This window comes from Bos taurus, chromosome 21 (assembly GCF_002263795.3).
Source record: "Bos taurus isolate L1 Dominette 01449 registration number 42190680 breed Hereford chromosome 21, ARS-UCD2.0, whole genome shotgun sequence".
NCBI lineage: Eukaryota > Metazoa > Chordata > Mammalia > Artiodactyla > Bovidae > Bos > Bos taurus.
Window position 1 is genome coordinate 29,121,669 of NC_037348.1, and position 23,867 is coordinate 29,145,535.

The following is a 23,867-nucleotide window of genomic DNA, read 5'->3' on the forward strand; positions in this document are numbered from 1 at the left end:
GTCACTAAGTCATGTTCGACTCTTTTTGACCCCGTGGACTGCAGCATGCCAGGCTTCCCTGTCCTTCACCATCTCCTGGAGCTTGCTCAAATTCATGTCCAAGGAGTCGGTGATGCCATTCAACCATCTCATCCTCTGTCGTCCCCTTCTCCTCCTGCCTTCAATCTTTCCCAGCATCAGGGTCTTTTCCAGTGAGTTGGCTCTTCATGTCAGGTGGCCAGAGTGTTGGAGCTTCAGCTTCAGCATCAGTCCTTCCAATGAATATTCAGGGTTGATTTCCTTTAGGATTAACTGGTTTGATCTCGTTTAAAAAAAAAAATTATTTATTTGGCTGCACCTGGTCTTAGTTGCGGCACACAGGATCTTTAGTTATGGCATATAGGATTTAGTTCCCCGACCAGGGATCAAACCTGGGCCCCCTTCAGGGGGAGCAGAGAGTGTGGAGTCCTAGCCACTAGACCACCAGGGAAGTCCCTGTTTATAGATTTTTAAACTAAACTTAATGATTTAATATTTATATATATGAAAGGTAATATATGCCATGTTTGTTTGTTTGTTTTTAAATCAAACCATCCACAAGGGAAAACAATAAAAATGAAGTCTCTCTTCCATTCCTGAACCCCAGCCTCCCCTCTCGGCCTCCCTTCCAGGCCTCCCTGCAAGACAGGTCCTCCTGCTGGTTTCTTGGAATTATTTTTCTTGTCAGCTTTATCGAGATATAATTGGCATGTGGCCCTGAGAAGCATAAGGTTACAGCACAGTGACTTATGCATAGGGAGAAGTGATTGCTGCAGTCAGTCTCCCTAATGTCCTACCCATCATGTCCTACAGACACACAAAGAAGGAAAGAAGCTGGTTTCTCCTCTTGACAAGAACTCTTAGGAGCTGTTCCCATGGTTTTTTGGTATTGGTTCTGCTCTCCCCGCTCACACACAGGCTGTTCTGATCCCAAGCTTGGAGCAGCCTCCCTTCTCTTGTTTGTCCTACCAAACCTCTGCCTAAAATAAGCATCTAACTTTAGTGACAAGGCCTTTGGTGGGGTTTCTAGAGACATAATACAAAGTTGAAATAAATCTCAACTCTGATTACAGCTCGTAGAGCCCTCGTTGCTGCCTGTGGTCATATACTCCCCTATGCAGTCACTATGCAGTGTTCCTCACTCAGCACCTCACAAAGCCCAGAGCTTTGTGGTTGCGAGGTGTAGCTGTCATTTGATCCCTGGGGCTTGAGAATGCACGGTGCTTCCTAGCCTGGCTGTGTTTGCTGCACCTGGGCCCACATGAAGCATTTCCCTGTCAGTGTCACTTGCTGTGTTGGGGACTTGGCCACGGAAAGAGCCACACCCTCTGGAGACATGTCCCAGGGGACAGTCAGCCCAGGACAGGTCCCTTACCTGCTTTAATCCTGGTCGGTCCGGGAGGGCCTGAGCCTGACTTGGGGGCTTTGGTGGCTGCAGCTTTCAGGGGCTGGGACCTTATCTGGCCAGGATGCTGGGTAAAAGAAACCAGTCCTGATCTGTCCCCCGCTGCATGACAGAACCAGTTCCTGTGGAGTCAGCCCTCTTCTCAATAAACCCTGTGCAGCTGGGGTGACCGGAGCCCGTTAGCGCGAGCCTAGGCTTGTCCTTAGGCCAATCACACTGGCCCTCGGCCCCTCACCTGCACGATGATGACGTCAGTGACCCTCCCGACACAGTCCCATGGCCCCGAATGCTGGCCACACATGTTGAGAGAGGGAGGCAGCCTGCAGTCATGTCTACCCCCGCCCTTGTGGGCTGTATTACATCAGTGATCCCACCTGCACGGTGCAGGCCAGGTTCCCCTTCTCCTCACACCTGATCATATCCAGCTACCTGAGCCTCGTTCTCTCATAGAGGCAGCAGGGTGGTCCCTGCTGCTCCCTGTCCCCCTCCCTACACATGCAGACCAGCGAGGGTACCAGTCATCTTTCTGTTTCCAAGACCCGCCATCCTGTGACCCAGGGTGGAGACCCTAGCTAGTATGTCGGAACACACGGGATGAGGCTGAGGGCCCACCTGACCCAGATCCATCCCCTGGATTTTCCCAGACAGGGAGGGAGCTACCCATTGTTGGGGTGGGAGTCGTTTGGTGGGGAGGGGCTGCACCACCACCCAAGGAGGGAGAGGTGGCTGGGCATGGGGTGACAAGCGGGGGATGGCACTGGGCTGGGAGCCCTGCTGTCAGAGGAGGGCTGGGAACCTGAGCCGGCTGCGCTAGGCACTTCTGGGGAGTGGAGGCCCCTGGCCGGAGCACGTCCTGGGCCTCCTGAGGGCTGTCTGGACTCTGGGTGAGTCTGGATCCTGTGCCTTCCAGGGAAGCTGAGGGAGTGGACCCTCATCCTGTACGGCACCGCCGAGCACCCCTACACCACCTTCAGCACCCACCAGTCCCGCTCTCGGATGCTGGAGCTCTCCGCCTCAGAGCTGGAGCCCCCGAGGACTGCCGTGTCACCGTCCCAGGCTGAGGTTCCGGAGGACGAAGAGGACTACACAGGTACTGAGCCTGCGGCCGGAGGACACGCCTGCTTGTCCACTCCCCGGCGGCAGGCGGGTTAGGGCTGCTGGTCTCCTCTCGCTTGGGAGTCGTAGTAATGGTGGTCGTTTGCACTCACAGCTCCTTCCTCCCCTGGCTCTCCTAGTCTTTTACAGACCAGTAAGTATGCTGCAAACCAGTAAGTACTCTACAACCTTTCTAGGACAGGGAATACAGGTTCCCTGTCCCCCACCAGAACATGGACCTGCCCCCGGCTAGTGGCACTCCTCTGGGGCACCCCCTTTCCTTCAGGGGACCCAGCTCCCGGCTCAGCCTCCAGACCCTCTCTCTCATCTGTCTGTTCTCTGTCCTCATGGCCAGGATGTGGGAAGGCCGGGGGCACTGACAGGAGCCAGGATGTGTGGGCATGGCCAGGGGGAGTGACTGGCGTGGAGACTGTGGAGGACCAGGGGATAGGGTGGGGGGCTGGAGAAGGACGTGTGACAGGGTCAAGGCCTGATGTCGGGGGAACACTCACAAGCAGCAGGGGTGCCTCCTTGCCAGTGGTCTTCCTGCAGCACCCCCATGGGCAGCCCTGGCTCAGCCTGCAATGCTCCGTGCCAGGAGCCTGGCAGCCTAGGCAGCCATGGACGCTCCCGGCACTGGGCCAGGCATGATCTTGTGGGTATACCTGGCCGAAAGCTTTCCTTTGCCTCAGAACCACCCCAGTGATTGTGAAATGTGGAATCTTTCTGGTTGGGCGTATTTTCCTTGGCTAAATATTTCAGCTGCTTGATAAATGATGAGTGAGATCTAAGAATATTGATGCTTTGAGTTATCTAATAGCTTCTGGAAAAAAAAATAACAAAATGGAGAATTCCACAAATAAAGATCAAGCATAAATTATGGGTGATTCAATTTTAAATTTCTCCTACCATGCCTTTAAAATGGAGCACTGAATTATGTATGGACTAATCTGCTCTGTTTCCCCCTGTGATTTATAAACAGTGGCAAGATTCAGTAATTATTAATAAAGGACTGATTCCCTCCCCGCTAAAATCTGCTATGGCTCTAACCTCACACTGTCCTGGAATGTCACTCTAATTCTTATGCAGCCCAGGCCACTTAGGAGCCCGACCACGGGGATTGGAGGGGTCTCTGAGGGACTGAGGGGTGTTCCTAACCCTCAGGGAGATTCCCTGGGGTCTTGGGCAAGTACGGCGGGCACACCAGTAACAGCAGAAGAACAGGAAAGGGGCCAGGGCAGGAGGGGCATGGAAGGAGGGGTGAGGACTTGGGGGATGGGGGCCTCTTCTGGGTGCCTGGGGATCCCCTCTGTCACAGACAGACAAGCCCAGGTACAGAAGCTGAGGGAGGAGAGGGACCGAGTGGGGAAGACTGTGAGGTGCAGCTGTGACTGTGGACTTTGTAGAGTTTCTCACACAGCTGAGGGGTGAGCTTGAGAGGTGGCCGAGAACTGGGGAGCCTTCTCAGATGCTAAGCTGGTCATGCCGATGGTGCCTGGGGGGCACTGGGCCCTGTTCATTCCTGGTTCTGGCAGCGGGGGCACTGGGCAGTGCTGTGATGGGGGGTGGACAGGTGCCGGGCCAGCCCTCCTGGAGCCAAGAAGTAAATAAAGTGGGGGAGGTAAGTAGGGGGACAGAGAGGAGGTCCAGCCGCCTGCGGGCAGTAAGGGTCTCTGCAGACGGATCCGCCGGTGCTCACCTCAAGCCTCGTGGTGACATGGAGGCTAGGCTTCTGGGTGGTGAGAAGGGCAAGGACTGTGAGACTCACTGAATATACCTGGTCCTTCAGGCCTAAGCCCGTTAGGACAGAGCCACTGAGAACCCCCAGCTGCTTTCTAATGTTTGCTCACGTATGATTTTATCCTGGATTCACTGCACACAGGAGTCAGGAAAGAGTTTTTAAATAAGCCAGTGTCAGTCCAGCACCTGCAGAGGGGTGTCAACTTAAAAAATAGTCTCAACCAAGAAGGTGAGTTATGTTTTATTCGAGGGAAGCTTTTAGGACTTAAGCCTGGGAGGCAGCATCTCAAGTGACCCTGAGATAACTGCTCTGAGGAGGTGAGAGGGGTAGGAGCCAGGTTATATAGAAGTTTGCAACTAAGGGCAGGCAGTCTGAACATCAAAAATATTTTTGTGAGTTAAAGAAAACCAGATATCCCAAGTCAAGGAAGTTAGCACTTTTCTGTATGAATGAAAATGAATGTGAAAGCGTTAGTTGCTCAGTCATGTCTGACTCTTCAAAACCCTATGGACTATAGCCCACCAGGCTCCTCTGTCCCTGGGATTCTCTAGGCAAGAATACTGGAGAGGGTTGCCATTCTCTTCTCCAGGGGATCTTCCTGACTCAGGGATTGAATCCAGGTCCCCTGTGTCTCCTGCACTGCAGGCAGATTCTTTACTGTGTGAACCACCAGGTGAGCCCAGACTCTCGCATCTGCCTTTTGTGTATGGGACGATACAGGAGTCTGTGCTCGCTGAAATCTCTCCTTCCATGTGCGCCTCAGCTGTCTGGGATCTCTGTCCTGTGCAGTCACATCCTGAGTTCCTCAGGGCTCCCTGTAGGGAGTGGCTGCAGCCCTATGGCTGCCGGATGGCCCAGGTTCTCCTCCTTCCTGGCTGCCCTGGAAGGCCAGAGTCACTGATGCCTGTGACCTCCTTGTGTACTGATAGCGCAGGAAATGCTCCATTTTCTCAGGGGGTGGCCGCCATCCTGCTGGCTGCAGAGCTGGGGGGAGAGTGTCATGCTGCCCTGTGGCTGAAGCCCTGGGAGGTGAGACAGAAAGTGGGGGGTCTCTGAGGAACGTTCAGGCTCCTGGATAGAAGAGGGAAAGGGGGCATAAGCACATCCACCCAGAAGATGGGTATAGCTGAGCCAAAGGGAACCCAGGTGCATCTGAGGAACAGTGGGGGTGGGACCAGGCAGCCCAGCTGGCAGACAGAGTTCAGGAATGATTCCTGGTAGGGATGACCCTCCTGTTGGGCTATTCAGGGTGATCCAGGAAGAGATTTGCACAGGGAGGGGGCTCACAGATGCAGACCGGAGGACCCTGCTTGGGAGAGTCTCACCGCGCTCCCTGGCACAAGGCTATCCACCCCCCGCCCCTGTGCGGGACTGGACTTGCCGTCCCTGGGTGCCCTATCAGGCTTCTGCAACCCCCACCTAGCGTGGGGCTCCCCAATGGGTCCCTGACTAATCTCTCACCAGCAGAGAGGCCCCAGGGAGAGGGGACTGAGTGCACCAGGCCTCCCCCAAGGCTTCCCCATTCTGGGACATCTGAGGACATTCTGTGTGTGGACAGGAGGATGCCGGGCTGCCCCAGTATCCCAGTGCCTTGCTCTTTCGTCCCTTCTCTCACCCTCAGCCATTCAGCAGGTATTTACTGAGCACCTGCTTTGAGCCGTCCTAACACCTTTCAGGCGCCAGAAAGTTGGCATCCAACATGGTTACTAGACCAGGTCCTGCCCTGTGGAGCTCCATCTCCCAGGCTGGGAAAGAGTGGGGAGTGGGGGCTATCTCCTCCCATCCCTACACTTCTCCTTAGGGTTAAGAAAGTTATTCTCAACTTCTCACAGGAGATTCTCCTGCCTTGGGGGGAGGTGATCCCAGGCCACAGGTTGTCAGGCCGCTGCAGGGAGGGCTGGATGCCACAAAAGGATGAGCAGACAAGAGTCAGCTCAAATGCAAATTGACGCCCAAATCCAACAGCTTCCTGTAGCTGAGGGAGGGATAGGGGAGCCTCATGCCCCCAGACCCTGAGGAGCCGTCTAGCTCACCCCCAGGGATGAGCACAGCTTTGAAAGGGGTTCCCGGTGGGACCCACAGTGAAAACTTTGGAAATGCTGACAACGGTAAACCTTGGGGGAGGAAAGCCAAATACAGCGAGTCTAACACTAGGAAGGTCTGGAGGCCCTTTAAAGAGGAATGAAGGGGACTTTGTGCCCTCAGCAAAGACCCATTGTGGCTGCACAGAGTAAGCCCTTGTGTCTTTCCCTTCTGGCTGTGAAATGCTGGTGACCGGCTAGTCACCTCCTCTTTGCTTCTGAACTTACTCCCCACCCTCTCCGACAACTGAAACCTTGTAGAAGTTGGTTGTTTTCTCTTCCAGGGACTCAAAAGCCTTCAAATGCCCCACCAGGCCCCTCCCGACATGGGGAGGCTTTCTGGAGCCACTTCCCAGTGGAGACGATGGGGGAGGTGGGGAGGAGACGGGAGGAGGGGTTCCACCATAGCTCAGCCCAGTGGCCAGGTGAGGAGGACCCCTGTGGAGGGGCCCCCAGTGCTAGGGCCAGAACCAAAGAGCTGGTCTCTTTCCCAAAGCACAGGTGGAGGGGAGACCAGGTCAGGCCCTGCGGGGTTGCCCCAGTTCCAGCAACACACAAGCTCTCAGAGTTAGAATTTGGGGATGGAGAGGAGGTAGGGGGGCCACCTCTGAGGTCAAGATGGGGGAGCCAAGCAGGGCTCAGCCCAGACCCACTCGGGCCATGGAGACCTGCCCGGCTCCATCACTGCATGAGGCAGCATGGTGCACCCCTCTTCTTTCCTTCATTCCTCATCAGAAAGTGGCTGCCTGGTCACAGCTGTCCCGCATGACTCTGCACTGCCCTTCATGGTGGAGATGGGGGTGGTGACTGGTGCCCATGTGACTCTGCACTGCCCTTCATGGTGGAGATGAGGGTGGTGATTGGTCCCCATGTGACTCTGCACTGCCCTTCATGGTGGAGATGGGGTGGTGACTGGTGCCCATGTGGCCCTGCCCATGTGGTCCTTCATGGTGGAGATGGGGGTGGTGGCCAGCCCAGCATCATGACCTTGCCGCAGGAAGGATACTAGAATGTCACAGTCCTGGATCCCTGCCCACCGCTCTCCTGCTTGTCCTCAGGCAGCCCCCATCTCAGGTCATCAAACCCTCTGTTCTCAGCTGAGGCGGGTCCCCTACAGGATGGGTGTGTTGGCCCAGCAGGGGCCTGTGGGACCCAGACACAGGTTTCTTGGGGGTTCAACATGACTGAGACAGCATCTCTGTGGGTGAAAGGAAACGGTTGTTTCTTTAAGGTGTGTGCCATCCGGAGTGTGGGGACAAAGGCTGTGATGGCCCCGGTGCAGACCAGTGCTTGAACTGCGTCCACTTCAGCCTGGGGAGTGTCAAGACCAGCAGGTAAAGGGCTAGGCTGCAGCTGTGTGTCCGGCTCCTACATAGGGATTAGCGACACCACCTGGAAGGGAAAGGTCACATATAGGGTCACAGCCATACACCCTGGAGGGAAGTCACTTTGAGGGTCACAGCCACATACCCTGAAGGGAGGTCACCTGGAGGGTCACTGCTTGAAAAGTTTATGCTTCGCAGCCTTCTGTTCTCATCACGTGAATAGATCGTGACTGAGACAGAACTCAGAGGCCATGGGTGGCATTGTGCTATGTTCATAAGCTTTTTCTCTCCATTGTGTTAAACAAAAGTGGGTCGTACTGAGCATGGCATTCGCTTGGAAACTGCAAACAAACATCGTCTCTGGGGCCAGTACTGCTGTAAACATCAGCAAAGTCTGCCAAGAATGAGGGGTCCCCACCCCTGCGTGCCCAGGCAGGGGTGCAGCCCCCCTGGGGTGCACTCACGGCCAGGGCTCTGGCAGGGGCGCTGCTGAGCCCTCATGGTGACCTTGGAGACCCACTTGCTGCCTATCAGGGGGCTTCTGCTGGTGCTGGGAGTTCTGCCCAAGGAAGCCACGTGCCCTTCAAGTGCCCCCACCCCTTGGGGAAGCCTTGAGAGGGAAGGGCTCTGGGCTTCCCATGCAAGCCTTCCCCACTCAACTGCATCAGGAACCTCCAGGGGCAGCTGAGGGGTCCCTCTGCCCGCCCTGGCCCACCCCTCCCTGTGCCCCTGTGCAGGTGGGGACTGGGCCCAGCGATATGGTCTTCTCCGTGTCTGCCCCCACAGGAAGTGTGTGAGTGCGTGCCCTCTGGGCTACTTTGGGGACACCGCAGCCCGCCGCTGCCGCCGGTGCCACAAGGGGTGCGAGACTTGCTCTGGCCGGGGCTCCACGCAGTGCCTGACCTGCCGCCGTGGCTTCTACCACCATCAGGAGGTGAACTCCTGTGTGACCCTCTGTCCCGCCGGATTTTATGCTGACGAAAGTAAGTGCGTGTGTTCCTGGGCCTGGACCCTGACCCTTCGGAGCAGGGTCCCCTCTCCTGAGGGAACTGTCCACTCGAGGCTGGGGTCCCCTCCTGGGAAAGCTGTCCCCTCGGGGCTGGGGTTCCCTGTCCTGAGAAAACTGTCCCCTGGGGTCCCCTCTCCTGTGAGAACTGCCCACTTGGGGCTAGGGTCCCCTCCTGGGAGAGCTATCCACTTGGGGCTGGCTCCCCTCTCCTGAGAGAACTGTCCCCTTGGGGCTGGCTCTCCTTTTCTGGGAGAACTGTCCCCTCAGCTCCCTTCTCCTGAGAGAGCTGTCCCCTCAGGGCTGGCTTTCCTCTTCTGGGAGAACTGTACCCTGGGCTCCCTTGTCCTGAGAGAATTGTCCCCTCAGGGCTGGCTCTTCTCTTCTGGGAGAACTGTCCCCTTGGCTCCCTTCTCCTTCTCCTGAGAGAATTGTCCCCTCAGGGCTGGCTCTCCTTTTCTGGGAGAACTGTCCCCTCAGGTCCACTCCCCTCTTCTGGGAAAACTGCCCTGGCCCTCTGCTTCCTGTGTGCAAGGACCCTTCACAGGAGGGAGTGGGAAGGAAGGGGGAAGTCACAGCCCTCGGACCCTGGTAGTGGACAGCAGTTCACTCGGAGCCTGGCCAAGATGGTTCAATGTGACGCAGAGATTGGAGCCCCTGGAGCCAGGCCTGTCGTGCGTGTGCGGGTCAGTGTCCACTGTGGAGGTTGAACAAGAGGTGACTTGAGTCGGGGGCCTTTAGGCTCACTGATTTCAGACACCCGGATGGAAAGGCCTCTGAGGACCCTACCACTTGTCCTGGAGCCGCGGGTATGAGTGTGGGGGCTGGGGGGCTGGGGGGCTGGGGATCACAGACCCCACCATCACCCCCACCACCATCCCCATCCCCATCAGTGGCTCACGGCTTTGGTGGTTTCACCGCTGTGCTGAAGTTGTGGTTGCAGACAGGGAGGTTTTGGGCCTCCGTGAATGAGGAGAGCCTGCTGTTGGGTGTGACTTGGCTCAGGAAGACGGCGTGGGGGGGGGGGGGCGGGGGGGCAAGGTTGGGCCATGCACCTCACAGTGACCAGGCTCCCATGAGCTAGGCGACCCTGCCCTCACCCTGCCAAGGGGAGGAAGCTGAGCAAGGCAAGAGGGCCCAGCTGCAATGACCCAGAAGGGCGTGAGCTCAGAGCAGCACCAGCATCCTGGGGAACAGGGTGGACGGCCCCAGGGCCAACGGTTCACCATCCACCCCCCCACACCCTGGAGGAGAGCGCAGAGAGGGTCTGGGTTAAACTGATGGAGACAGTTCTCAGATGGCATGTTGACTGTGGTGCAGATGACAGGCCTTACCGGAGCTGGTGTCTGGCCCAGGCCTATAGGAGGCCCTGTCACGCCCTGCTGTCACTGCTGTGGGGAGGAGCCAGGCAGTCTTTAAGGATGTTTACAGCTGTGGAATAACCACCCTCTTGAGAGGAGCCACAGAGTCAGGCAAGACAGGCTTCACAGGCTTTGCAGACTCCTGTCTGGGGGCCAGGTTGGACACATCTCCATCCCCACTCCCCACCCCACCCCGATGCCTTGTCCCTCCAGACGTGCTCTCTGAGCCCCTGCAGCATATATGATGCTGCCTGCGGGCCCTGGGGAGGACGCCCCGAGGTATAGTGGCCAAGATGGCAGGATGAGTGACCTGGATGATCTCCAAGACCCAGGGCTTCCTCTTCAAGGTGTGGCAGATGTTGAGCTTTGTGTCTGACCCCTGTGAAGACCCTGTGTGGGGGTGGGGGGGTCAGGGGCTCCTGTGGCCCCACCCATCTCACTCAGGAAGACCGGCCGCTCAGGAAATTGCTCGGCTGCCTCCAGTCCCCGAGAAGAGAGCTAAGGGACCCCTACAGGCCTTAAGGTGACCTGAGGACTTCAGTTTACTCCAGAAAAAGGGTGCAAGGCCTGTGACCCGACCCCCAGGCACGTGGTCGCCACGTGGCTCTGGTGGTTCTGTCAGCACGTCACCCGTGACTGCTGTTCCATCCATCAGCCCCTCTTGAAACTCTTCAGTCCTCTTGGCCCAAGCTTGACCTACATCCACTCTTCTCACCCTTCTCTTTACCTCCTCTCACTTTTCTCCAGGTCAGAAAAATTGCCTTAAATGCCACCCAAGCTGTAAGAAGTGCATTGATGAGCCAGAGAAGTGTACTGTCTGTAAAGAAGGATTCAGGTAAGACCCTCCTGCTGGGCGTGGCCGCAGTGTACGCTGGTTTTAGTGTCTGTTGTGAATTTACACTTTTCCTAAAAGCTAAAATTTCAGAGGCCCAAAGCCTTTCAGGATAAAGATTCCAAGTCAAAATCAGATCTGCACTTACAGCTTGTTTAGGATAGACAGTCAGAGGATGAGGAAGGTCTCTAGTCTGAGGCAGCATTTGGGGAATCGGTCAAAGCTGATCTGCTGATGGAAAGTGGGGCTGGATGCTGGAGGGTGGGAGTCCAGCTCCTTTCTCAGGCCCCAAACCCCACCCACCTGTCTCCCTCCTGGTCTGGACACGGGGTTCCTCCCTCTGCCCCATGGCCTGGCCTTCTCTGTCTCCCAGCCCTCGTGTCTCCTTCCAGGGAGCTCTCGTGTAAACATCTTACTGTTTCCTGTAAAACATCTTACTGGATTAAAGGTTTTTATGGGAATATGTTGAAGTGTTGGTTTAGCCCATTTCATGCCATCAAATTACACACCATTTGTTCCTTAAGTCACGGTCTAGAAGCTTAGAAGTCATTCTGTTAGGAATTGTGCTGAGGCCCTTCCGCAGTCCAGTCTCTCAGACCGGGGTCTGCACTTGAAGAAAGAAAGAGACAAGAGGTAGTCCTTGAGGGTAGTGCCTCCCGCCTCACCCTGCTGCAAGGGGACAGGGCGGGGCAAGGGGTCTTGTTAAAATGCAGGTGCTGACCCAGCCGCTCTGTGACTCTCAGCATGTTTCACCAGGCCAGGGGACAAGGTTACTGGTCCTGCGGCCCACCTCCCCCCGCCCACCTTCCGCCACCCGAATGCCACTGTGAGGGGAAAACACCCACAGGGTTGAGTTCTTGTGCAGCAAGGAGTGAAGGAAGGAAGTGTAAAGAGCATTTTATTCCAGCAGCTCTCACCATTTAATCTTTTTTTTTTTTTCCATGAAATGACATTTTTTATTTTTTTTATTTTTTTTTAATTTTATTTTTTATTTTTAAACTTTACATAATTGTATTAGTTTTGCCAAATATCAAAATGAATCCACCACAGGTATACATGTGTTCCCCATCCTGAACCCTCCTCCCTCCTCCCTCCCCATACCATCCCTCTGGGTCGTCCCAGTGCACTAGCCCCAAGCATCCAGTATCGTGCATCGAACCTGGACTGGCATCTCATTTCATACATGATATTTTACATGTTTCAATGCCATTCTCCCAAATCTTCCCACCCTCTCCCTCTCCCACAGAGTCATCGCAGCTACTAACAGGGAGAGGAACAATCTTCCCGGCAGCACAGCTGAGCTTGCCTGAGCCCTGAGCTTCCTCTAATCACTTCCAGATCAGGGGATTGGAGGGAAGAGGGTCCAGGGAGCCAGGAAGGGAAGGGAACCAGGACCCCATGAGTCACAGGTTCTCATCTGAGCCTGGGAGTCACAGCTTGCAGGCCTTCCAGGTCCCAGGAGCAGATTTTATTTCAAATTCATTATGAAACATGGAAGGTTTCAGGCAAGGGCAAGGCTGGAACCCATCTAGTTTCAAGGTGATTGTTGCTGCTGGCTCCTCTCCCGCATTACAAACACTGCGCCCTGGGAGACAAGCCAGCAGGCTGACCCCACCACCCCCTCGGGCCTCGGATTCCATAGTGGCTGGTGTTAGAAAGTACACAGGACGCGGCACCCCGCATGGGAACAAGGCCACCAGAAGGCCTGAGCATCCCTCCCAGCCACTTTTCCTGAGCTCAGAACCTGAAGTGACACCAACAGCTGTGTTCTAGCACCTCTCATCTCCTCTCAGGAAAGACGTTGAGGGCAAATCCTAATACAATCAGAGTTTCAGAAAGGATGTGAAAACCTGCCTTTTTCCCTGTTCACCAGCCTTGCCCGGGGAAGCTGCATTCCAGACTGTGAGCCAGGCACCTACTTTGACTCTGAGCTCATCCAATGTGGGGAGTGCCATCACACCTGCCGGACCTGCGTGGGTGAGTTCACGCCTGCTCCCCAGGCCGGCGGGTGGGCAGAGGACCTGAAACCCAGAAAGCCCTGGCACTTAGGGCTCTGTGGGTGGATGTTGCAGCGTTGAGTCCGGGAGGAGGGAGAGTGATTAATAGGCACAGAGGTTCAGTTTGGGAAGATGAAAACATTCGGGGCATGGATGGTGGTGGTAATGGCTCCACAATGCTGTGAATCTCCTTATTTTTTTATGGTGTACTCTACCCTAGTTTTTCTGAGCATGCCCAAGGCAACATATGAAAGACACAGATGTACTATAATATTGTGTTGCTACTCACTCAGTCGTGTCCGACTCTTTGCGACCCTGTGGACTGTAGCCCGCCAGGCTCCTCCGTCCATGGGGTTCTCCAGGCAGGAATACTAGAGTGAGTTGTCATTCCCGTCTCCAGGGAATCTTCCCAACCCAGGGATCAAACCCACGCCTCCTGCATCTCCTGCATTGGCAGGTAGACTCTTTACCATCTGAGCCACCAGGGAAGCCCTAAGGCCACTGAACTATGTTAAGTGGTCAATATGGTAAATTTTACATTGTGTACATTTGACCACAATTTTTAAAAATTAAAAAAAGAAAACCCACAAGGGCCCACATCCTGGCGTTAGGAGCCTGGCCGGGCAGGGGTTGCTTTCAGGCCAGGCCGGGCTGCTCACTGCTCTCGAGCTCCTGCCAGGGCAAGCGCCTGAGGTTCAAGTCCTAAAGATTCAAGAGTCATCGGAGAGAGACAGGGTAAGTTCTGAGTGTGAAGGAATGAGAAGGCTTCTTAAGACATAGCCTTAGTTCCTGGGCCTGTCTTAGCTTAAACACTCACTCACAGGGGAAAGGCTTCCATAAGGGGGGTGTGTGTACTATAGTCCCCACAGGATGATGGCAGAGCTGTCGTCCAGGCGCAGATTCTGTGTAGAATCTGAGAGTGATTGTTTTGTCGGCTCGTGCTGCAGAGCTGTGTACAGCGGACGATGCCACACATCAGAGTTTGTGGCCCACATACATTTCTGGTTGAATCTTCCCCTCTGACCCTCCTTCCCAACCCAGCGCTGGGGTTCTTGTTCTAGGAAACCCATGTTGGGTGCAGCTTTTGCTGCAGAAAGGTTGTAAGGATGAGATCTCCATTAAGGATGTAATGTGGGTCCCGGCAGGATGGGGTAGCCTCCCAGGGTAGACGTGCCATGGCCAAGGCCATAACCTCAAGGCCCCTGGAGCAAGCCATGCCTCCCTGGGGCCACTCTGGGACAGCACCACCCCCCCCCCACCCCCAGAAGGCCAGGGCTTGTCGGGCAGCCCTCCTGTTTTTTGCCTTGATGCCTGTCAACGTTGGTTCTATATCTTTGACTCGTTGTTTAGCCCAGCTTGATAAAGGAACATCACTGGCATCACTTATTCAGATGTCACAGTCTGTTGAGTCCATAACACCCAGCCAGGCGTGTGTCTTTATAGCACTTTTGCTCATTCAATGCAGTTTTCTTTCTTGGCACCCCCACACTGCCTGCTGGTGGATGGCTTTATAGTCGCTTGTGGGTTCTCTCACCCAGCCCAGCCACCTGTCACTTTAGGGGCCCGGCAGTCCCAGGGCTGCCCTGCCCCCACGCCCACCTGCCCAGGTGCCCTCTATGCTCTGGGATGTGTGCACCCACCCCGGCTGATGTGGGTAGAGGGACCCTGCCTCCAGCTCTGAGTCTCAGAAGGCCCCTCACTGCTGGTCAGGGTCCCTGTCCAGAGCCCCTGGAGGCCCAAGCCACCTGGCCTTCCCCTTCTGCTCTCAATCAGGGGCCTCTGCTGACCGTCTGTGAGGGCCCTGGGCACCGTGTGGGGAGGTTCGAATACACAGGAGCTTAGGGGCATCTGTCCCCACCCCAGGTGGCGGGGACCCTGGGATGGTCAGTCTGTGTCCCAGAGCCTCTGAGTCAGGAGGCTGGGATCCCTGGGGTGCCCATCTGCCTTGGTGGGTGCAGGAGACCCGGCTCTGTCTCTGGCTCTTGTTCTCATGGTAAAAGATCCAGAATGGAGAAGGTACGTCTTAACTGTGCTGAGGCGCACACCTTGGCGGGGCCTCCGCCCATCCAGGGCTTTCTTGGCTTCCAGCCACAGCTGAACGTATCTCACCCACTTTGTGTTTAGTAAATTGAACATTAAAGTAGGAGTAGACCACTGCAGATGCTGGTAGGATGGGGGGCGGCGTTCAGTGGGGAGCCAACAACGTGCCAACAACGCACACACTCCCTGGAGATAAGTGGGGGCGGAAGGAGGGGGCACAGGAGCAGCCTTCAGTCCAGAAGAACGTGTGCGAGGCTCCCCCACCACACCCCAGCTGCAGGGGGACAGCGTGCCATGCAGACCCGGGCGGTGGGCACCTGTCCTTCACGAAGGCCCGTCACGCACGGGTTCCCACTTCCGCCTTACCCCCATCCCCCCAGATGCTCAGAACCCCATCCAGGCCAGCAACTGTGGTTCTGAGACACAAGACCAACCGTTGGAGCATGGAGCCATCTGCAGGGATTCTCCCTTGATGCAGGCACGAGGCCCTCAAGTCCACAAGGTCCACAAGTCACTCCTTGAAGACGACTGGACACCTCAGCCTAAGCTGCCAGGCCTCCAGCTGAGGCCAGACCACAATCAAAGTGGGGGGAGGTCCAGTGAGGGGCACATCCAAGACAACTGCTCCCCACGCTTGACCCTCTGCGCCGTCAGCCTGCAGCCTCCTGGCCACCTCTGACACCCCGTAAGGTGCTTTCAGGGAGATTTGGCACAGAGTGGATGCCTGGCACTCACTTGCTATTCATGTGAATGGTGAGGAGGTGGGCAGACAGACAGACAGCACAGTCTCTTCAGTCTGGGCCACGCCTGCCCCACGCTGACAAGCCCTGTTGACTGAGCTGCAGGTTTTCCTTCATGACTCTTGATCCTTCATTCAGAGTCTTTGCCTCTTCTGTCCCCACACCCCACCCCATGAGCCCGAGTGGCTTTTTTTCTGTTGAAATTGTCCCGATCCTTCACACCACATCTCTGTCAGCCCCAGGGCCCCACACCTCCTCTTTCCATTCTCCATGTTGTCTCACACGACATTCGGTCCCCTCGAAACACCACGTGGGCTGCAGATGCGGGTACAAGTTACCCTGAGAAGCAGGTGGAAATCAATAGAACATCATGTTTAACCGCATATATGTAAATATTACCATTTCTCCGTGTAATTGATATTTAAAGATCAGTGAGCTATTTTACTTTTTTTTTTTACTCCATCTCTGAAATCTAGCAAGTAAGTTTGTGTGGTCAGACCCCATTTTGAGTTTAAGGCTACACCAGCTGCCCTGGCCCAAACCGGTTCAGGCTTGTTGGGAAAGAAGGCCCTTAGAATCAGGCTGATGGACATGGCTGGGGCTGTGGGAGTGCACTAAGCCTGGCGTGTAAGGTCTACTTCCTAGGAGTGGGCGAGGGGGCCAGTGCAGACATGTGGTGGGCAACAGTTGGGGGTGGTCTTGCTGTTGGGGGCAGCCTTTTAGGACCTGGATCTTAGGTGAGGCCACAGATCTGTGACACGCAGCAGATGGTGGGTGGTCACTGACCTCTGCTCTCTTCCCGTGCCCCTCAGGGCCCAGCAGAGAGGAGTGCATTCACTGTGCCCCGGGCTTCCACTTCCAAGACTGGAGATGCGTGCCGGCCTGTGGTGAGGGCTTCTACGCAGAGGACATGCCAGGGCTGCCTCACAAGGTGTGCCGCAGGTAGGTGCCTCCTCCAGGCAGTCCTCCCGGCCCAGCCCCAGATGGCCAGTGCCCGCAGACAAGGGGCCAGGTCTGCTGCCCCCTCCAAGTAGTCCTCCCGGCCCACCCCCAGATGGCTGAGCATAGTGCCCGTGGAGGAGGGACCAGGTCTGGAGGCCCCTGTCTCAGGGACTGGGGTGGGGTTCACTTTCTGAGTAATCTGTTGAGACCTACTGCCACAGACCACAGTGTGCTCACTCTGTCGTTAGGAAACCACCTGTTGGGTTTGCTTAGATTCTAAATTAGATAACTTAGAGAAAAAGAGAAGGTCCCGACAGCCTCCTCATTCCAAAGCCGTTTCCAGCCATTGCAGCAATGCCATAAGCCTCCCCAGTCTCCTTTTCCGCTCCTCCTTTGTATCTGCACGGCTCCTTGTCCTTGTCTGGGGACTCTGGTCATCGTGGGTCATGGGCAGTAATGAGAGGCCATTTGCTTGGTGTCCTCTTCATGTCCTGCTGCGTGCTGCCTCACGCCAGGCTTCGTGACCTAAGCCCAGGAGCAGGGCAGAGCAGCCCGCCTAGTCCAGGGTGAGAGTGACCATGAGGAGTCTGCAGGTAACCTTGAAGACCTTGACAGTGAGCCTGAAATAGACTCGAAACAAGGGACCCAGGGCCCACATCAAAGCAGTGTGGAGAGACCATACCCCATCTTCCAGCTCACAGCTAAGGACCCACAGGGCATCTTCGAGGTCCCCAGGATATATTTGAGAACTGTTACAGATTGTAACCTAAACAAGTTAAACAAGTTCCGGATTGTAACCTAAACAACCTAAAACAAAAACCCAGCAACCAAACATAAAACAGGAACACCAACCACTCTGTGGTAAGCCAGTGAGATACCACCCGGTCCTTGCATTTGTAGGACCCACACAGGAGGGTTGGGGTTTCAGCCCTTCCGCCCAGCTGCCTTCACCTGGCCTGGACAAGTCCGTGCAGGCCCCTTGACACCAGCATCTGAAGTCAACCTTGATTTTAACTCACCAGCTCTTTCTAGGGCAGCAGCCCAGGGACTACACGTTCTGTAGTGATAACAGTCTCATTTGTCAGACACCCTGGACCCCTGGGGTGCAGGGTGCTTCCACACTGTGAGGTCTCCCAGCTCCAGGAAAGCTCCTCCTGGGCTGCGGAGGCCAGAGCTCCTTGGGTGCTCTCCCCCATGGGAGATGAGGCTTTCGGCCTGGAGCGGGGTCCAGCACTGGGGCCAACACAGCAGGTCTCAGAGGCGCATCCCAGGAAGAGGCCTGCATGGGGCACCACGGTAGTGGATGTGGCATTGCAGAGAATTTCTTCCTCCTCACCCCCTGGCTCTGAAGACCCCTCCACATGGCTCCTCTCGGGGGATGGATGGCCTTGGTCCCTGGCTCTGAAGACCCCTCTGTGTGGCTCCCCAAGGTGGATGGACTGACTTGGTCCCCTGGCTCTTCAGGGCCTCTTCCCACTTGGGCAGCAGCAGCTCCCAGGGAACTTGGCTCTCCAAGACCCACAGTCCAGTGCCAGCCAGGCCCATTCCCAGAGAGGATGATGGGCAGGTTCAGGGGGCAGGGCCCAGCCAGCTGGGCTGGAGCCTGAGCACTGAGGAGATCCATGAAACCGGGAGACAGGGCTGAGAGTGAGAACAGTCCACACTGAGTACCTCAGACAAGGTCTGGACACCCCGAGACTTAGGAATAAGACCTGGAAGAGGAGTAAGAATCTCTTTGAAGACAGAGCAACTCAGGGGGCATGGGGTACTTGCCTGAGGGGGTGCTACCCTCGCCTTCCCACCACACTCCCGCCCCAGCCCGGCCTCTCTGGGTTCACTGTTGGGGCAGGATGCGGGCAGGCCTCTGCCGTCTGAGTGTTACCAGAGCAGCCTGAAGACGCAGGTGGGTGGTGGTCCCAGCAGTGGAGGGGAGGCGATGGGGCTGCAGTGGGTGCCACCCTGTGGAGGTGGAGGACATAGTCGCAGGGATCTTTGGGGGTGAGGTAGTGGGTGGGGGACTGACTGGAAGTGGCACCTGTCCCATACAAGGAGCTGCTCTGTGGGGCAGGCCCAGGCCTGGCTGAGCCGCCTCCTGCCCGCCACCCTACCTGCCTATCTGAGCCCGCTCCCGGGCCTGCTGGGCCTGCAGCAAGGTGGGTCTGGGGAGACCTGGTGCCTGGAGTAGAGCTAGACTGGAGAGGCAGCGGGCAGGCAAGGTCCATGCATGGCCCAGAGCAAGTTGGTGTCGACCGGCTCTCCTGAGGAGCCCAACGGTGAGCCCTGTAGGTTGGGCCAGCCGTCCAGTCTCCAGAGCAGCTGCTTGTCCCCAGCGCTGCAGCCCAGCCACAGCTGGATGCAGATGGACAAGACAGGTCCCAGAAAAGCTGCTGGTGTGGCCCGAGGCCAGAGTGTGCCGACCCCCAAGGTCACGGCGCTCCGATGGTAGTAGTCCTGGGTCCCGTCTCTGGGACAGGACTGAGAGGGCACCCTCAGCCCTGTCCCCAGGGGTGAGGCCGACCTCATCGCAAAGGAGGCTGAAGACTGATGGGTGGTGCCCCAGCGGCTCCTGGGTCCTGTTTGTCACACAGGTGACAGACGTCAGACATGAGGAGAGACCACTGTGGGGCAGGGTTACTGCCAGGGGCACTGTGGGAGGGCAGGCAGGCTGGCTGGAGGGCCCTGGGAAGGGCTGGAGTGGTGGGGCCCCTCCTTATCAGGAACCCGTGTCCTCACAGGTGTGACGAGAGCTGCCTGAGCTGTGAAGGCTCCAGCAGGAACTGCAGCCGGTGTAAAGCGGGCTTCACACAGCTGGGGACTTCGTGCATCACCAATCACACATGCAGCAATGGTGAGTGGGCATGGGCTGGACCCAAACCCCTTGGCTGTCCGGCCAAAGAGGGAGAGAGGGGCAGGGACCACAGGCTGTCCCTGGGGTGGCCCTTCCCTCCAGGCCCCTCACACTGACCAGAGAGGATCCAGCCGCCACCCTGCTACTGTGGGTCTGTCCAACGAGTGACTCTTAGGAATGATTCGGACGTTGTCCCCACTCTCACTCCAGTAGCCCCAGGTGGCTTGGGTGTGGTGGCACGGGTTAGGAGAGGCCCACGTGTTCTGCAGGAAGGATCCATGTGTGTGCTGTGGGAGAGCTCTGGGGCTCTGGTCGACTGGGAGGTGAGGATAGGTTGTGAGGGCGGAAACTCAGAGACCAGGTTGGGGATTCCAGGCAAGAGGAAGGGTTGACACAGAACTCTGGGCTGGAGACCAGGGCAGAGGCCATGGGCAGACGTGCCGTGGTAAGGAACCGCCGTGGCTCAGGAAGCATAGGGATGAGCAGCCCGAAGCTGTCTCTGGGTGCTGAGAGCCTGCTGGTGTGCTGGAGGGAGAGCTGCCAGCACCATGACGTCCCTGAGCATGGAGCTGGCAGCGGCCTGGGCCTAGCAGAGTGTGAAGCCCCCAGAGAGAGCCCGGGCATGCCCTGCAGACCATGAGGTGGCCTCCTTGCCTTGGAGCTCTGTGGTTTCCTTGGCTTGGAGAATCATGTTCCTTTAAGGCCAGGAAGCGCTTACTTCAGGAAGCCACCTTCTCGGGTGAGGTCCCAGCCCCATAAAGTGAGGCTGTCCCGGCCCCATGCGTGCAGGTCCCCAGAGGCCAGCTGCCAGGGGAAGGGCTGGCCTTAGGGGATTGGCTCTTCCCCTCCCTCAGCCATTCCCAGTGCCCTGATGAACCCCTTCCTCTCATCATCCCTCCTCCCCACTGGGGCATCCCCGGCATCACGCAGCAGCCCCCACCCTGCCCCCAAGTCTGACCCCTCTTCTTCCCACGTCCAGAAAGAGGAACAGTGACCACGGAGGGCTCCCCACACAGCCCAGCGTCCCCAGACCCTGCCCACCCCCACCCCCCAACCCGTCTCCTCCCCCACCCACCCTCGTCTCCAGGCTCAGCTCCAGCCCTGGCCTCACTGAGCTGGCCACCTGTCACCACGGGGGTGACGGAAGATGGCTGCCTTCCGGAGTGGGGAGCTGGGAGCAGCCATGTCTGGCCCCCACGTCTGACCTGTCCCTCCTTTCTCCTTTGGGGGAACCCAGCTGATGAGACGTTCTGCGAGATGGTCAAATCCAACCGGCTCTGTGAACGGAAGCTCTTCATCCAGTTCTGCTGCCGCACGTGCCTCCTGGCCGGGTAGGGGCACCTGGCCCCCGCGCAGGGCAGGGCCCCTCCCGTCGTCCGTCTGTCCGTCCACCTTTCTCCAGGCTGTCGGCCAGAGCCTGTTTCAGGGATGGTGCCCCCATCTGACAGCTTCGTCTCCCTAGGAGTAAGGTCCTTCCTGGCGACTCTGGGCACCCAGGCCAGGGTGGGGCAGGGGTTGCCTGGAGGAGATGTCCCGGGAGCGGTGACACCCGCTCACAACCCCTCGCTGGCTGCGTTCTGGCCAAGTCACAGCAGGAGCAGCATGAACTCTGGGGATCCACAGCTCCTGGGACCATGCATTCACTGAATCTCCAAGACCAAAGCAGAAAGGCCAGCCACATGGCCCTAAGCAGAACCCTCCTCCCTGTGCTTCCATGCCCCCTGAAGAGCCCTGGCTGTGCCCCACGAGGAAGGGCCTGGGGCACACCTGCTTCTCTGCCAGCCACCATTTGGGAGGTGGTTTGGTCAGACTCAACAGAACAGATCCGGGAGCGTAAAACCTGTGACCTCTGGGGATGGAGCGTCTGTTTCTACATGGTCAGTGACTTCTGAAACTACACCCACGGCTTAGAAAGTCACATCCCAGTGGGACGAGATGGAGAGACCCTCCTTCATCTACAGCCCTCATCTCTGAGTGGGCTGAGGGCCCCGGGTCGCTGCGTCCCATCCGCGCCTCTACGAGTCTCATGGCCCGAACGGTCACCTCTACCTGATGGAAGGTAGCCCCAATAAGCAAGATGTAAGCCTGTCCGTGAATTGCTGGTTGTCAGTCACTTCCCTTCTGTGGAGCTGCTCTGAAAGCCCGTGGGCCCTGCTTTTCAGGATACTTGTCTTAAGGTGGGCTCGCCTGTGTCTGAGTTTGCTGTGAGCCTATCAACACAGTTGGATTTACTTCTGCCAAACCTGTGTGGGCATTTTATAAGCTACATGTTCTAATTTTTACCAATGTTAATTATTTTGACAAATATTTCATATATTTTCATTGATATGCACAGATCTGCTTGATGAAGTCCCTTTAATATGGGAATTAACATTTGCCTTAAATTTTCACAAGCTCGTTCTCCATTTTCGTCCTGCTTCCCTCTGTGACTGTAATGCCTTTGACGAGCCACCGGTCAGCTGGGGGGAACCCAGCTGTTGTTGATTGAATCCACAACTCGGAAAAAGAAATTCACAAGGCAGACACGGTGTTAACCCTAAATTAATAAAAGAGTTAACATTCCATGGCAGAGGAGCCTGTGTTTCTTTCCAAGGCACAACATTTAAATGTGGGCACTGGCCAGAGTATGAGATGGATTTACATGTGGTTTTGTTGCAAGGTCTTGGAGCCTTAACAAATGATGCTGCAGCTGAGCTGTAGGAGAATCACACAGCCCCAGCTCCAGGGTGTCATCAGGCAAACAGACCCAGTTCGGGCAGGGGAGGGGGGCCTGGATGTAGAGAGACCTCTTTTCTGTCCCTGGGGAGCCCAGACAGCAAGTGTCTTCAGCTGGATCTACAAGCATTGTTTAGTTAGGTTGCAGTGCGTCTTCCGCATGGTGGCCGGAAGCCCCAGGCCCGTGGGCTCCACGCTGTTGGGGTTTCACCCTGGCCTCTCTGTGAGGTAGGGGTTGTCCTTACCAGGAGTCCTTCGGCTGCAGATAAAGGAAATCCACCACCTGGAACTGACTCAGGAAGAAACAAGTGGGTGAGGGGTGTTGTTCTGGGATTCCAGGGTTGTCTCGGGATTTCAGGAGAGCTGCTGCTGGCCCTCGGGAGCCCATGTCCTCTGGACCCTCTCTGGGGACCACGGCATCTCCTCTCGCTGCACGTGATGGGACAAATGACAAGCAGGACCACCCACAGCTCCCGAGAAAACTGGTGCCAGGCCTGCCCCTTGGGTTCTGAGTCTGCTGTGGGCCTGGGTCACCTGCCCCTCACCTGGGTTTTCTGGGTGCCCCCTGCTCTGCCCACAAAGACAGGCTTTCCAGTGGTGACTGTGTGGGTGGAGGCAGCCGCAGCTCTGGGAAAATGGGAAAGCGGCGAGGGGCTGGCAGGGGGAGTGGGCATGCAAACTGCCAGCAGCCACCATGAGCCAGAATTGACTGGAGTCATCAGTGTGAGGCAGAGGGACGGACGAAGTGAGGTGTCTGCTTGGGAGACAGTAGCCAGGACTTGGGAGGATATCTGTGATTGAATTAAAATCAGAAGCTTGCTGGGGACCTCCAGGGCGAGGTGCCATTACAGTCCCAAGAGCTGTTTGTCCACAGAGAGCATATGGTTTAACACGTTCAGTTGCAACTAAACCAGAAACAAGTCCTGTTAGTCTCAAAGGACACCACCTACAAGAAGCCCACCAGGCAACCTTGGAGCATATGTACCCTCCTGGCCGTGGCTAGGCCAGCCTGTCCTGGGGTTGGCACTTGTGGTGCGGAGCTGAGAAGCTGCTCCCCAAATCCTAAGGACCCAGCAGCCCCTTGTTAAAAGGGCTTGAAAACTGACCACATAGAATGCCTGTGTGCAGATGGCCCGATGTGAGGGTTGTCGGGGCCCTGCTGGGACAGGACATACCTGAGGATTTTGCTTCTTGCGATAGACTCATGCGGCACATCCTCTGAACCCATCCTGTCATAGACTGCAGCTTGTAGAGCTGATGGGACCTGGCTCAGGCTGACTTGGGCAGGGCTGTTCCATCATGTGCCCAGGAGGGAGGCTGGCTCTTGCAGGGAGATGGTACCTTCAACAGCTGGCCAGATGCAGCTACGGTGCCTTCACTTTAAACTGTCTTCATTCCTGGTGGGTGACATTTTTCTGACTTTGTCCCCCAATTTAAGGCTCCTTGGTGGTCCCCAGATACAGGTCCCCATCCTCCCAGGCCACAGCTGACAGCATACCTCGTATCTCTTCACAGGACTGGGAAGAACTGCACTTCCTATAGGAAATGCACTGATAACAAATGGGGGCTGGATGGACCCTTAAGAACAAAGAGGGCAACATATAGGCATGGCCAATATAGGATGCTCTTGAAATTGGGAAACTGACACTCATTACATTTAGATCATTGATCGTATGACTGGAGGGGGCCCTAACCCTGCCAGCTCAGACCCGGGGCCCTGG

At 56.5% G+C, this 23,867-nt stretch overlaps 1 protein-coding gene across 4 annotated transcripts in view; it reads left to right on the forward strand.

The window, feature by feature from the left end:
* PCSK6 (proprotein convertase subtilisin/kexin type 6) overlaps positions 1-21,993 on the forward strand; it is a 211,276-nt gene extending 189,283 nt beyond the window's left edge. For 3 of the 4 annotated variants that reach the window (XM_059879305.1, XM_024982014.2, XM_059879306.1), the window contains 9 exons: positions 2,334-2,513; positions 2,634-2,672; positions 7,572-7,674; positions 8,452-8,648; positions 10,780-10,867; positions 12,738-12,841; positions 16,454-16,583; positions 19,319-19,431; positions 20,669-21,993. In XM_059879305.1, coding sequence (XP_059735288.1) covers positions 2,334-2,513; positions 2,634-2,672; positions 7,572-7,674; positions 8,452-8,648; positions 10,780-10,867; positions 12,738-12,841; positions 16,454-16,583; positions 19,319-19,431; positions 20,669-20,766 — 1,052 coding nt within the window. In that variant the 3' untranslated portion in view covers positions 20,767-21,993. The remainder of the gene's footprint in view (positions 1-2,333; positions 2,514-2,633; positions 2,673-7,571; positions 7,675-8,451; positions 8,649-10,779; positions 10,868-12,737; positions 12,842-16,453; positions 16,584-19,318; positions 19,432-20,668) is intronic. The other variant, XM_024982015.2, reaches the window with a different exon arrangement.
* The last annotated feature ends 1,874 nt before the right edge of the window (positions 21,994-23,867 follow it).